Raw genomic sequence first — 14,861 nt, forward strand, 5'->3', positions numbered from 1 at the left:
GCCATTCATTTAGAGGTGTCATACAAGCTGAACACTGACTCGTGCATTATGGCCATCCGGAGATTTGTGATGCGTAGAGGGCCACCAATTGCGATCTTTTCGGATAACGGGACGAATCTGAAGGCTGCAAACAAAGAATTGCAAGAGCAAATTCGACGTATTGGTACGTCCTGTGCAAACGTATTCACAAATGCCAGAAAACGATGGAGTTTCAATCCCCCATCTGCCCCTCATATGGGAGGCATTTGGGAACGTATGGTGCGTACCGTCAAGTTAACTATAGCAACATTAAGTGTGGGGCATAGGATGAACGACGAAGTGCTACTAACCGTGATTGCTGAGTCCGAAGAAATAGTAAACTGTAGGCCACTAGTATATGTATCGCAGGAATCCTCGGATGCCGAAGCCATTACACTAAACCATTTTGTACGAGGTGTTGCTACGGAACTAATGGAACCCCATCTCGGACCAACCAGTCAAGCCGAGGCTCTACGGAGCACCTATAGACGGTCACAATACATTTCGGATGAGCTGTGGAGACGATGGCTTAAGGAATACCTTCCCTCACTGAATCGAGCCACAAAATGGCTTGAAGACAGCAAACCGCTAAAGGTAGGCGATCTCGTGTTCATCACTGACGACCACAATCGGAACGGATGGGTACGTGGGCAGGTCGATCGGGTCATCACTGGCAAAGATGGACGTGTGCGGCAGGCGATGGTTCGTACAGTTGGTGGAGTCTACAGAAGACCAGTGACTAAGCTTGCGACGATCGAGATAATGTGTAAGGGTAAATCTTCACCAGGTACTGAGGCTGGAGAAGTTTTACGGGCCGGGGAAGTGTTAAAACCACTGGGCAGCAGCAATTCTGGCTTACCTGGGCGCGATAAACCTTGAATTGGCTGACAGATAAGGGAAGAAGAGGAAGATTAAAAAGGAGGAGTAAAGCATTTTTCACAGCGGTTGTTCTTTATATTACATACAAAAGTTATATATTTAATAAAATATTCAGTGAATTTAAGTCTTTAACGGTGAATTACATGAAGGAATTATCAAGTAAGTGAGACCCCTTTCATACGTAATGCCAGATACTTACAAACCTTACTTATTGAACAGAAAGCGTAGGCAGAAGTATTGAGGGCTCTAGCACGTTGTTCGTCATAAAAAGGAACTAAATTTTGTAAGTTTAGGGTATCCGCGAATAATGTTCTAAATACTTATATAAAAAACATTAAATATTTTTTCAGTTTGAGCTGATTCAAACGAACTGCTGCAAGAATATAGTTCCATTTGCCTACCGAAACAGATGGCTTGTCAAGAGAAACATCAATGAGTACTCTTTGGAACACAGCCAGAAGAATGAGGAATCGAAACGTAACTAATGAAAGCGAAGATTTTTCGAATCGCTGGATATTTAATTTTGCCAAGAAAGTTTGTCCAGATTCTGCTCCTGCGCAGAAAATCATTCGCGATGCTCCCACAAGTAACGATTCCATAGATTCGCCTTTGACAATGATGGAATTTTCAATTGCACTCCTCTCATGCAACAATAATGCTCCGGGTCCAGACAGAATTAAATTCAACTTGGTGAAGAATCTGCCTGACCTAGCAAAAAGACGCTTGTTGAATTTATTCAATAAGCTTCTTGAGCAGAACATAGTCCCGCACGACTGGAGACAAGTGAGAGTTATCGCCATTCCAAAACCAGGAAAACCAGCCTCCGACCATAACTCGTATCGACCGATTGCAATGCTATCCTGCATCAGGAAATAGGGATCTTTAGGAGTGTGCGGGTTAAGGCATATTCTGATGCAGATTAGTACCGTGAGTTAATATCTCAGTTCTTATTAAATTTTTAGGCCCGAAACTATCGAAAAAAACATTTTTTAGTCTGTTTCCTTTTAGGACAATAACACATCCAAACCCATGCGACTTGCACGACTCCATAGGTTGCCTTATCAGATCTACCATAGTTTGCAGATGAAACTTGGGATGGCAGGCTGCTAGCGGATTGACAAAGTACCAGATCATGCTGTGTGGGGTGTTGTCCCGGTTAACAATGAGGCGAACGAGATATTTGCAGATACGTCATTTAGTGGGACAACTGTCAGTTTGTTGGTTGAATTTAATTTGGTTTTTTTTAATTTAAAAATCAGAAAAGAATAATTAAGGTTTAAGAATGATACGAGTGCATTCGTAAGGACACCTGCTATCAACACATATGAAAAATTGGCACAATTTTTCCAAATTAAAGATCCCTATTGTTGGAAAAAAATATCCTACGACGTCTTGACAATTGGGTTGAGGCTTGCTATCAGATACCCAGTTTGGTTTTCGGAGGGGAAAGGGAACGAATGATTGTCTGGCGCTACTTTCGTCAGAAATCCAACCAGCTTACGCAAAAAAGAACAAATGGCGTCTGTGTTCTTAGACATAAAAGGAGCATTCGACTCTGTTTCCATTGATGTTCTCTCAGAGAAACTACATCAATGTGGTCTTTCACCAATATTAAATAATTATTTATACAACTTATTGTCAGAAAAGCACATGCATTTTTCATATGGCGATTTGGCAACATTCAGAATAAATTACATGGGCCTTCCACAAGGTTTTTGTCCAGCTCAGCTTCAGCTTCAGTTGGTTGGTAGAACGATAGCCCAAGTCATGACCTTTAAATATCTCGGAATTTGGTTCGATTCTAAAGGTACATGGGGAGGCCAAATTAGGTATCTAATAAAGAAGTGCCAACAAAGGATAAATTTTCTCCGAACAATAACCGGATCTTGGTGGGGTGCTCATCCAAGTGACGTGATAAGATTGTATCAAACAACGATACTTTCAGTAATGGAATATGGGTGCTTCTGTTTCCGTTCAGCTGCAAGCACTCACATTATTAAATTGGAACGAATACAGTATCGTTGTTTACGAATCGCCTTAGGTTCCATGCAATCGACACATACGATGAGTCTTGAAGTACTAGCGGGAGTTTTTTCCTTAAAAGATCGATTCTGGGATCTCTCCTCTCGTTTACTTATACGATGTGAGGTTATGAATACACTTGTAATTGAAAATTTCGAAAGACTTGTCGAGCTTCAATCCCAAACCAGATTCATGACAGTGTACTTCAATCACATGTCACAAGAAATAACGCCTTCTAGTTATGTTATGACATGTGTTAACATACTAGATACTCCCGATTCCACTTTATTTTTCGACACGTCCATGCAAGAGGAAATTCGTGGAATCCCGGATCACTAGCGCTCTCTGGAGATCCCTAAAATATTCATAAGTAAATACCAACATCTTGACTGCCATAAAATGTTCTACACTGATGGGTCACGAATACCGAATGGCTTTGGTATTTTCAACAATAACACCTCGATATCTTTCAAGCTTGCAGAGCCTGCCTCTGTTTACACAGCCGAACTAGCAGCAGTTCACTATAGTCTGGAAATTATTGATACTTTACTTCCGAGCCATTATTTCATCCTCACAGATAGCCTCAGCACAATTAAGGCACTACGCTCATTAAAGCTTGACAATCACGCTCCGTTCTTTTTGAAGAAGATACGAGGATACTTAACTAAATTAACAAATAAATCTTATCAAATTACCTTAGTGTGGATTCCCGCTCATTGCTCCATACCGGGTAATGAGAGAGCGGATAATTTAGCCAAAATAGGGGCGCTGGACGGTGACATCTATGAAAGACCTATTGCCTTCAATGAATTTTATAGCGCTTCTCATCAGAGGACGCTTACTAGTTGGCAAACATCATGGGACAATGGAGATCTGGGACGGTGGTTGCACTCAATTATCCCTAAAGTATCAACGAAGGCATGGTTCAAAGGGTTGGATGTAAGTCGAAACTTCATTCGTGTGATGTCTAGACTCATGTCCAACCATTATACGTTGAATGCGCATCTCCGCCGTATTGGGATCGCAGAAGATAATCAATGTGCTTGCGGAGAGGGTTACGAAGACATTGAACATGTTGTTTGGTCTTACACTGAATATCGTGAAGCCAGATCCCAATTAATAGACTCCTTACGAGCCAGAAGAAAACCACCCTATGTACCTGTTCGTGATATCCTCGCTTTACGAGATCTCACATATATGGGCCATATTTATCATTTCCTGAAAACAATAAATATTCAAATATAATTATCCCCACAATGTTTCTAGTTTTTTCCCTTGCTACCCACAAACAAATTAGATTTCTTCGCAGTTAGATAAAACGATATAAATAAAGAAAAAAAATAAACAAAGATTACAGAAAAACTATCAATAGGTTTACAATGGAATTCAAGAAAATATAGTATAAATAAAAATATTCAAAATGATGATTATCCTCAGTGTTAGCATTAGAAAGTGAACTTTTATTATAACGTGATAGACTTAAGAACTTTTGTAACATGTTATATAAAAAAAACCCCGGCGTGAAAAAGCTTTTGCAAACGCCGTGTCAAATAAACGTTTTATGAAAAAAAAAAATTTCTTCCATGTCATTCCACATCTAGCCGTTTCCCAATAAAGTTCGTTTATTGACGCGTTTATTTTTCTTCTACCGTAGCGCAAGTCCTTAGCTCGGTTTCTTTCCGGTTTGAACTTTCCGCTGTGTAACCTGTTCCGCCGGTTTCCCAACAGGTTATGGGCCCAGACTGTGCAGAAGAAAAGTTTATTTTGTGTGTTTTTTGAAAACGAACGAAGTCGTCTGGTTGGCACAGTTTTTTCTTTGCTGCTGGCGTGAATTTTCGTTTTCGACGCATTTACTGGTGTGGCTAGTTCGGTACCCGTTCGGATCGTAGATTTGACTGTGTGAGTACAGGCGTCGTGAGAGCGGAAGAGTTTGCTGTCTTAAAGCTGAAAAGTTCCAAGAAGAAGTAGAATCTATTGGTTGAAAACAGACGCTGGTGGCATGATAGGCTTTGCGGGCTGCTTTGTTCGACGCGAGTGAGATTTATTTTTTCTCTGGATGTTTGCTGCAGCACATTTGGCCGCTGCGTGAAATTGTGATTTGGTTATCGACAGTGCATAGTATAATATCGTATACGACCGGTACGTGAAGAAGTAAACATGGCTGAAAAAGTTTCGTTTCCGCTTCTCAGCAACGGCAATTATTCGACTTGGAAGGTGCGGATGCAAATGTTGTTGACACGCGATGACTATTGGTTCGCAGTTGAGGAACTAAAGCCGGATCCAGTAACCTCGGCTTGGAAGAAGGCAAACCAGAAGGCACTGGCAACGATCGTATTATTTATAGAGGATAGCCAGATGAATTTGGTGAAGGATGTAACATCAGCACAGGATGCTTGGAACAAATTGAGAGAGTATCACGAGAAGGCTACCATGACATCACGTGTGTCGCTTTTAAAGCGAATTTGCAGTTTAAATCTGGTCGACGGACGTTCTGAAGGACCGGAAATGGAAAAACATCTTCTTGAGTTGGAAGAGCTTTTCGACCGCCTGGAGTGTGCGGGGCAAGAGTTGGATTCATCCTTGAAAATTGCTGTGGCTCTACGGAGTCTCCCAGACTCTTGCGATGGATTGGTAACTGCATTGGAGAGCCGAAATGATGCAGATTTGACAATGGAGATCGTCAAACAGAAATTGCTCGATGAATGGCAGAGACGTGCGGAGCGATCGGTGAGTTCCAATTTCGGTACCGGCGAAAGTGCAAGGTAGTCAGTGGTGAAGAGACAGGAGGAGAAAGTTTGCTTCTATTGTCAAAAACCGGGACATTTCCGTCGAAACTGCCGTCTATTCAAGCAGCAGCAGAAGGACGATGAAGGATGTGCCGCTGAAGCCAAGCAGGCAAAGGAGAATTTGGTGTGTTTTGCAGTCAGAAAGTATCGACAGAAAGGTCGTTGGTTCATTGACAGTGGCTGTTCGAGTCACATGACCAATGATAGGCAGTTTTTCAGTAAGCTGGATCAGACTGTTAAATTCGATGTATTATTGGCCGATGGCTCTGTTGCGAAGTCTGCTGGTATTGGCGAGGGACCAATTCAGTGTATTGATGGCGATGGAAATACGAAGAATATTTTGATCAAGGACATTTTGTATATACCGGGCTTATACAGTGGACTACTTTCCGTTCACACACTGTTGCAAAAAGGATACAAGGTGGAGTTTAGAGAATCGAGGTGCAACATAGTTGATCCGAGAGGAAAGGTAGTAGCCGTTGGAGAGCTACGAGAAAATTTGTTCGAAATAAATATAGTAGGGGCGAAGATGTCGAAAAATCATACCAAGTGTCCACAAAGCTGCAAGTTTGCTTGGAATGAAAAAGTTATTTGTCCGGAAAAATTAGATCTACCGGATGTCGGAGTGAAGAACGATCATGTTCGGAGTCAGGAGGAGCTGTTAATGAAGAATGTAACAAAGACCACAGAAGATACGATGTCACACACGGAAACATCAGAACGTGATGAAGAGTATTTTGACTGCGAGGACGAAAATTTCGATTATTGGATGGAGTCTAACAAGTGTTACGGATACCGTTTGCAGAACAACCAAGCTGACTACGCGGCAAAGATAACTGTTTGCATCAATTGAACGTTTCATGGCACGGTCGATGAGATTCCGTCTACTGAAGCAGGATGAAAACATCGAGGAGGAGTGTTGGTGGGGGCGATATTTTCACCCGCCGCCACTGAATACTTTGGGCTGCCTCTACTGACGGCCACGAGTAAAGGAGAGAAGAAAAACTAACAAGCTCAGTGATGTAAGCAATTTATTCCATGTCATTCCACATCCAACCGTCTTCCAATAAAGTTCGTTTATTGACGCGTTTACTTTTCTTCTGCCGTAGCGCAAGTCCTTAGCTCGGTTTCTTTCCGGTTTGGACTTTCCGCTGTGTAAACTGTTCCGCCGGTTTCCCAACACCTTTTTCGTGCTGAACAGTATCTTACGATTGCACGGATTGTATTCTGCTCGTACTGTACGACTTTCACAATTACGCTTGGCAGTTGTAAGTATAAAAGAAAAAAAAAATACTATTAGTTATTTATTCAAAATTTGGATACTAGGTCATTAGTACCTCGATTAGTACATAAGCAAACTGTCCAGTATGGATTCCTCTTGCTGAACAAACGAAGAAGTCGCGTCACGTTTAGAATTAGCGACCATAATCAAATATGTAGCGCTTTTACTTGGACGAAAATTTCGGCCACATGGAAACCGTGTTCCATTCGCAGCAAACGAATTACAAGGCATTACACCACGGTAGAGGAGTGGAAAGTACTCAACTGCTGCAAGAGATAGTCCACTAACCGAAAGTCAGTAACTAATTAGTTATCATGGCTCTGTAAAAAAAACTCATTGCAAGCAACAGGCATGCAGGTGCCAAAATATTCGAAGCTTGATTTGTAACATCATCACGAGTGTCAGAGCTGCTGTGACAAGATGATTAGAACCTAGGACAATAGTACTGGTAATAGTAACTAGGGTTACCAACCGTCCTTATTTTAAAGGACATGTCCTTATTTTCGACGATTTTGAAAAGCGTCCTTATTTTGCTTAAAATGTCCTTATTTTAGTCTCAAGCCGTGGTAGCCATATTTGAAATCTTTCAGATCAAATTTATTACGAGAGAATTAAACTATTCAATCATTTTCATTGGTCACTTCTTTCCAACGAGTTTTTTGTCAATAAATATGGCTACTTTTACAATGTTGATATTGACCAATTTAACAAATTTGTTTGAGTTAGTGTTTTTCACTGCAGTAAGTAGCGGCGGATAAACCAAAATTCCGACAGAAGCCAGCCAGAACTCCGGCACGTATTCTTGCTGGATGGGCTGGATTTACTAGAGCACTCTAGTTAGTGTGTGGCCATGAGACCATGACGTAATACGTATGACGTATCCAAACGAACATGAAATTTGACGTATTCATAATAGAAATACGTCAGATTTCTGCTCGTTTGTATACGTCAAACTCGTGTTGGCCACACTCTAACAAGAGTGCTCTAGGATTTACTGGAGAGGCGTATATACCCAGTAAACGAAAAGGCGACTAGGCTGGTTTAAATAGACGCCGACGAGCGATAAGCTATTGAAACTTTGTATAGGCCAGAGATAACAAACATATTGAGATGCGCGAAGACTGCAACTAAAAATTCCAATCGAACCCAAACCAACGATTCCAATCGAGCTATGTGAACAAATATGCCGGATTTAGGAAGAAACGCGTCATTTCAAACACATAATGTAGGCCTTGTGGAGAAAATTAGCAGTAGGTGCTGAAAAATATGTGCATGAAAACGAACATTGATTCTTTTATTATATTAAATCATAGTTAAAGTTGTTTTTCAAAATTAACTACTCGTTTGTTAATTCATTTTCGTTAGGGTATAATCTACTGATACTGAAAGGGGGAGGGTAGTTTGGGGCGGTCGACATTCAGTGTGTCCTTATTTTGCTCTCAGCACATTTGGTAACCCTATAGTAACAGATATAGCTAACTGGACGAAACTCACTAATTTTCGTATCTTCACTTCTTTTTTTTTCAGTACAATGCAATTCCCATATAAAAATGCTGGCACACTATATTGGAAGTGAACAAATCCGCTGCGAAGATCAAATATCCATTATTGTTCAGCAATGATGGTCAGTTAAGCGATTAGTGCCTTATTCGAGACTCACAAAATTTCAAGAATGAATAAGATCTTTCCTCACGTGCAATTTGAAAAGGACCAATAAACTGTTAAAAGTCACTTCCACTAGAATCACGGCAGGATCGTTACAAGAATTATTGGACATTTCACACCCAATTGAACTATCCCATAAGTGTACACACTACTGCAAGTGCAGGTTTGCATTGTTTTATCTAGGAAGTTTCAGTACATTTGTTGTTAGATGTATAACAATCTCTGCACCGTAACCGATTTGATATATTTAGTTAATCGTGCACTTTTGCGTCAGCTAAGTGTGCACACTTGTCTGATAGTCTGATTTGGTATGAAATGTGCAATCAAACTAAGCATGAAATTTTGTTTGCTGTGTGAATAAATATTTCTCGAGTGATTTTGGAAAAAAAACCAATTATCTATCCCTATGTGAAAGACTTTGAGGGGAAATCCCGGATCAATACTAACGAAATTTTGTAATCATTATTTAAAACTACGCATGATGTGATTGCTCGCTTTATTAATAAACACCTAGTTTTAACAAGTCTTGAAAATCTCGTTAATATATGCTTATACCGTTTAATCTCGCCGTTTCCATATAATACCAGCAAATTTTGCCTGGTCTTTTTAATCTCGCTTAAATTTTATTGTACTAAGATTAACCCAATTGGTTTAACCACAGAACAGACGTCCATCTTCATCATTCAACTTGTGTAAAAATCCCTGTTTCGAAGGTAGTTGGCACATCTTCGCCAGGTGCGCTACTGTCGCTACTGTGTTTTTTAGTGGCTGAGTTCGACTGAATTGACAGCGGTTATACTTCTACCCCAAGATGGAGAGAAAGGTGGGAACATTTGACACTTTTGAGTGTATTAGTATTATACTTGCAAAATTAAGCATGGCCCTTGAAGTAAACATCAAACATTGGCGCACGATGAAAAGTCGACATAGATTTTTCATTAGGGCTTAAATCGCAAATGTAAACAAACTGCGTTTTCGCTATTACGACATTATGTAACAAAAATACTACAAGAGTGAGGTGAAAATTAGTTAAAATGGTTTTTAGTTCGATGTATAATTAAAGAAAACAAAACGGCGAAACATGCATTTTCTTCGAGATTTCGACTTAGGCCCTTCTTCTCATATGGAATATAAAGGCCAAACTTACATTTTTAGACAGAAGCAGGCGTACGGTTATTATTCACAAATAAAAGAATAAACGGCGGTTCTGTTATATAAATGATAAGCAATATCTACTATGATCATGTCTACTCGATAGTTGTTGCACATAAACATTCGAATATTGCGATATTTTCATGAAATTTGAAGAAAAGACTCACGCGCCCTTTTTTTTTACATTGGGTTTCTATGCGCCCATTTGCTGAGCCCTAATAAAAAGTATACTGTCAAGCTCGCCCATTTACCCAGCCCTACCCGGTTTAGCCCTTCCGCAAATGGTGGTTGCTGAAGGGCGAAATCACGACTGGGATGCAAATTGGGCGTAAGCATTTTGTTAGTTTCTACCCACTAAAAGCACATAGGAATAAATTCTTTGTTATATTGTCATAAGGTTTAACGAAAAATGCTTTCGAAAAAAACACGGTCATAAAGTAATTTATACCTACAATAAAAACTACATTTAGAAAACCTTCGCCGAATATTGAAACTGATTTTTCTCTATTTGAGTACATTGCGACTTAGGCCCTAATGAAAGATCTGTGTCGAAGTGAGAAAAGGCCGAGCTTCACTTCGGATCTATCGATTAGAACACTTATGGACACTTTTTTCCTCGAAAAAAAAACGATTAAATTAACTATGACCGAACCGAAACAAAACTTATGGCAACAGAAGGGCCCGCTACGTCCAAGATGGAGAGAAAGGTGGGAACATTTGACACTTTTGAGTGGATTAGTATTATACTTGCAAAATGAAGCCTGGCGGCCGGGGCCCTTGAAGTAAACATCAAACATTGGCGCACGATGAAAAGTGAGAAAAGGCCGAGCTTCACTTCGGATCTATCGATTAGAACACTTATGGACACTTTTTTCCTCGAAAAAAGCGATTAAATTAACTATGACCGAACCGAAACAAAACTTATGGCAACAGAAGGGCCCGCTACGTCCAAGATGGAGAGAAAGGTGGGAACATTTGACACTTTTGAGTGTATTAGTATTATACTTGCAAAATTAAGCCTGGCGGCCGGGGCCCTTGAAGTAAACATCAAACATTGGCGCACGATGAAAAGTGAGAAAAGGCCGAGCTTCACTTCGGATCTATCGATTAGAACACTTATGGACACTTTTTTCCTCGAAAAAGAACCGATTAAATTAACCATGACCGAACCGAAACAAAACTTATGGCAACCCACTGAGACGTCCAAAAAATTGTTTCAAAATCGTTCAACACGGGTCCAACGATGGACGTTCGTTGAACGGTTATTTGGACGATGCCCAAATTGGTCCAACGAACGTCCTTCATTGGACGCTTTTGAAACCAACCGTTCTTAGAGGGAACAGAAGGGCCCGCTACATCCAAGATGGGAGAAAGTTGGAACATTTGATACTTTTGAGTGTATTAGTTTAATACTTGCAAAATTAAGCATGGCGGCCGGGGCCCTTGACGTGAACGAACGAGCATCCTGATTCCTGATTCTTTGGCGCACGATGAAAAGTGAGAAAAGTCCGAGCTTCACCTCGGATCTACCTATTAGAACACTTAGGGACACTTTTTACTTCGAAAAAACCGATTAAATTAACTACCCACTGAAACGTCCAAAAAATTGTTTCAAAATCGTTCAACACTGGTAGAACGATGGACGTTTGTTGAATGGTTATTTGGACGTTGTTCAAATTGGTCCAACGAACGTCCTTCATTGGACGATTTTGAAACCAACCGTTCTTAGAGGGTACCCACTGAGACGTTCAAAAAATTTGTTTCAAAATCGTTCAACACGGGTCCAACGATGGACGTTCGTTGAACGGTTATTTGGACGTTGTCCAAATTGGTCCAACGAACGTCCATCGTTGGACCCGTGTTGAACGATTTTGAAACAATTTTTTGGACGTCTCAGTGGGTATGACCGAACCGAAAGAAAACTTATGGCAACAGAAAGGCCCACTACGTCATTTGTTTGTGCTTTTCTTCTTCATATTCTCTTGTTTTTTCGGCTTCATCAAAGAAAAATGACAACCGCACCACAGAGAACAGACATCCATGATCGAACAAAAATATTTAAAAAACGTGTGTAAACATTTGAATTAATATACGATAAACACTAGCGCCGCCACACCAACCTATCCCAGCTATCCGTCAAATCCATTCCGGAACCAGTTCGAAATCCTGAATGGATTCAGGATGGAATCTTGCTCAAAGAAAACGACCGATTCCGACTCTATCGGTTGATGCATTTGAGCTGGAATTCATGCTGGAAGTCCGAACCGGCTCCGGACTAGTTTGACTGGGCATAGGAATAACCGCTGTCAATTCGGTCGAACTCAGCCACAAAAAACATGACGACACCCACTGAGACGTCCAAAAAATTGTTTCAAAATCGTTCAACACGGGTCCAACGATGGACGTTTGTTGAACGGTTATTTGGACGTTGTCCAAATTGGTCCAAGGAACGTCCTTCATTGGACGATTTTGAAACCAACCGTTCTTAGAGGGCAGTAGCGCACCTGGTTTAGATATCCCAACTACATTCGAAACCGTTAGAGACTTTACACAAGTTGAATGCTGAAGATGGACGTCTGTTCTCTGTGACCGCACCCACACACAGGAAAAAATGTGCACACCTGTATCCGTCTTGCACTACGTCAACTGTTTGTGCTTTTCTTCTTCATATCCTCTTGTTTTTTCGTCTTCATCAAAGAAAAATGACAACCGCACTCACACACAGAAAAAAATGTGCACACCTGTATCCGTCTTCTCTCTACCCAGTCAAACCATTCGGAATCCTGAATGGAGTCAGTATGGATTCCAAATCAAATGCAACAACCGATTCTGAGTCGGAATCGGTTGTTGCATTTGATTTGGAATCCATAATGACCAGCCTCCTGGCAACCCTATACCATCATATGGAGTTTGACAGCGACCGACATATATGGGGCGTTATAGCTATAAAGCCCCAAACAAAGAATTATGTTCGGCACTATGCTCGATATTCAAGCATTCCACACGACGTTTTGCATCTTGTGGGATGATTTAATATCATATCATTCAGAAAATCGACTTTTTGTAACTAAATACAGCTTCTAATCATTCGGTTCAAAATCAATGTTTTGCCTTTTATGGCATTGATGCTGGCTGTACAGAGACGTCGTCCATGACAGGGGGCTGTTATTTTCGGATTCACTATCTACTCACATAAATTTATCGGTACACTAGGTAACCACCACCAGACTATAGAAAGAATCGATGGTGAAATTCGTATTGCACACCAAAACTTACCACAATCTGACTTTCATTTAGACTCAGAGATCTTGTTCCACTATACTTACACACGATTCCACAATTTTCCACATTCGTTGACTAAATTAAGTGTACTAAACAAACAAAATACAAGCGGGAACACGCCAATTGTTTAAAAAAAACAATTTTAAACTTAAGCCAAACATGAACCGCCATGTTTGAAAAACGCAATAAACAACCAAGTCCATTTCAGCCGCTAGAAAATTTGTCTAAGTATTGAAATTGCCTTTAAATCGCATTCGCAAATTGTTCCTAGGGGCAATTAGCACAGGCGAGTTGAGTCAAACGTCAAACTTTTTAAATCGCCTGACCGTGTTCGTCCGCATTTTTTGACAGGGTCCATTCAGAAATCCGAACCGGTTCCGGAATGAGTTTAACTTAGGGTACTCTAGTTAGAGTGTGGCCAAGAGGCCATGACGTATCCAAACGAACATGACATTTCGACACAGATCTTTCAATAGGGCTAAAGTCGCAATGTACTCAAATGGAGAAAAATCAGTTTCAATATACGGCGATGCTTTTCTAAATGTAGTTTTTATTGTAGGTATAAATTACTTTATGACCATGTTTTTCCGGAAGCATCTATGGTTAAACCTTATGACAATATAGCAAAGAATTTAATTCCTATGTGCTTTTAGTGGGTAGAAACTAAAAAAATGCTTACGCCCAATTTGCATCCCAGTTGTGATTTCGCCCTTCAGCAACCACCATTTGCGGAAGGGCTAAACGGTGTACATAATTTTCATAAGGGCGCGGTAAAAGGGCTAAACTGACTCTGTCTTGCTGGGTAGGGCTGGGTAAATGGGCGAGCTTGACAGTATACTTTTTAATAGGGCTCAGCAAATGGGCGCATAGAAACCCAATGTAAATGATAGGGCGCGTGCATCTTTTCTTCGAATTTCATGAAAATATCGAAATATTCGAATGTTTATGTGCAACAACTATCGAGTAGACATGATCCTAGTAGATATTGCTTATCATTTATATAATAGAACCGCCGTTTAAAGAATAATTTTGTGAATAATAACCGTACGCCCGGTTCTGTCAAAAAATGTAAGTTTAGCCTTTATATTCCATATGAGAAGAAGGGCCTAAGTCGAAATCTCGAAGAAAATGCATGTTTCGCCGTTTTGTTTTCTTTAATTATAAATCGAACTAAAAACCATTTTAACTAATTTTCACCTCAATCTTGTAGTATTTTTGTCGCATAATGTCATAATAGCGAAAACGCAGTTTGTTTACATTTGCGATTTAAGCCCTAATGAAAGATCTATGTCGATTTGACGTATTCACAATAGAAATACGTCGGATTTCTGCTCGTTTGGATACGTCAAACGCATCTTGGCCGCACTCTAACTAGAGTGCTCCAGTTTAACTGGGTTACACCGACATGATAAAATTTTACCGTGTATTAATGCCCTCTAAGAACGGTTGGTTTCAAAATCGTCCAATGAAGGACGTTCGGTGAACCAATTTGGACATCGTACAAATAACCGTTCAACGAACGTCCATCGCTGGACCTGTGTTGAACGATTTTGAAACATTTTTTTGGATGTCTCAGTGGGTGGACACACTCCCAGTAAAGTTCAGCGGGCAATGAGTCTGAAATTCTGGTTGATTTTCCGGCTCTAGTGGTACAACCGATTCTAGCTGAATCGGTAGTGTCATTGGAAACGAAATACGAACTAGACCCAGGCAGCACTCCGGCTCATTTCTCGTTATAACTTTATTGGGCTGCACACTGTGTTCATAAGATTCCC

The 14,861-nt window shown here is 40.5% G+C and overlaps 1 protein-coding gene and 1 long non-coding RNA gene across 2 annotated transcripts in view; both read right to left on the minus strand.

The window, feature by feature from the left end:
- LOC131677810 (uncharacterized) overlaps positions 1–13,252 on the minus strand; it is a 190,274-nt gene extending 177,022 nt beyond the window's left edge. Inside the window, exon 1 of the mRNA XM_058957869.1 lies at positions 13,131–13,252. Coding sequence (XP_058813852.1) covers positions 13,131–13,154 — 24 coding nt within the window. The 5' untranslated portion in view covers positions 13,155–13,252. The remainder of the gene's footprint in view (positions 1–13,130) is intronic.
- On the minus strand, positions 6,827–8,602 carry LOC131677812 (uncharacterized). Its single transcript, XR_009303428.1, has 3 exons — positions 8,482–8,602; positions 7,043–7,418; positions 6,827–6,963 (listed from the first exon to the last, which is right to left on the minus strand). It is a non-coding gene; the product is annotated as an uncharacterized LOC131677812 (long non-coding RNA).
- Positions 13,253–14,861: the final 1,609 nt, after the last annotated feature.

Source organism: Topomyia yanbarensis, chromosome 1, assembly GCF_030247195.1.
Source record: "Topomyia yanbarensis strain Yona2022 chromosome 1, ASM3024719v1, whole genome shotgun sequence".
NCBI lineage: Eukaryota > Metazoa > Arthropoda > Insecta > Diptera > Culicidae > Topomyia > Topomyia yanbarensis.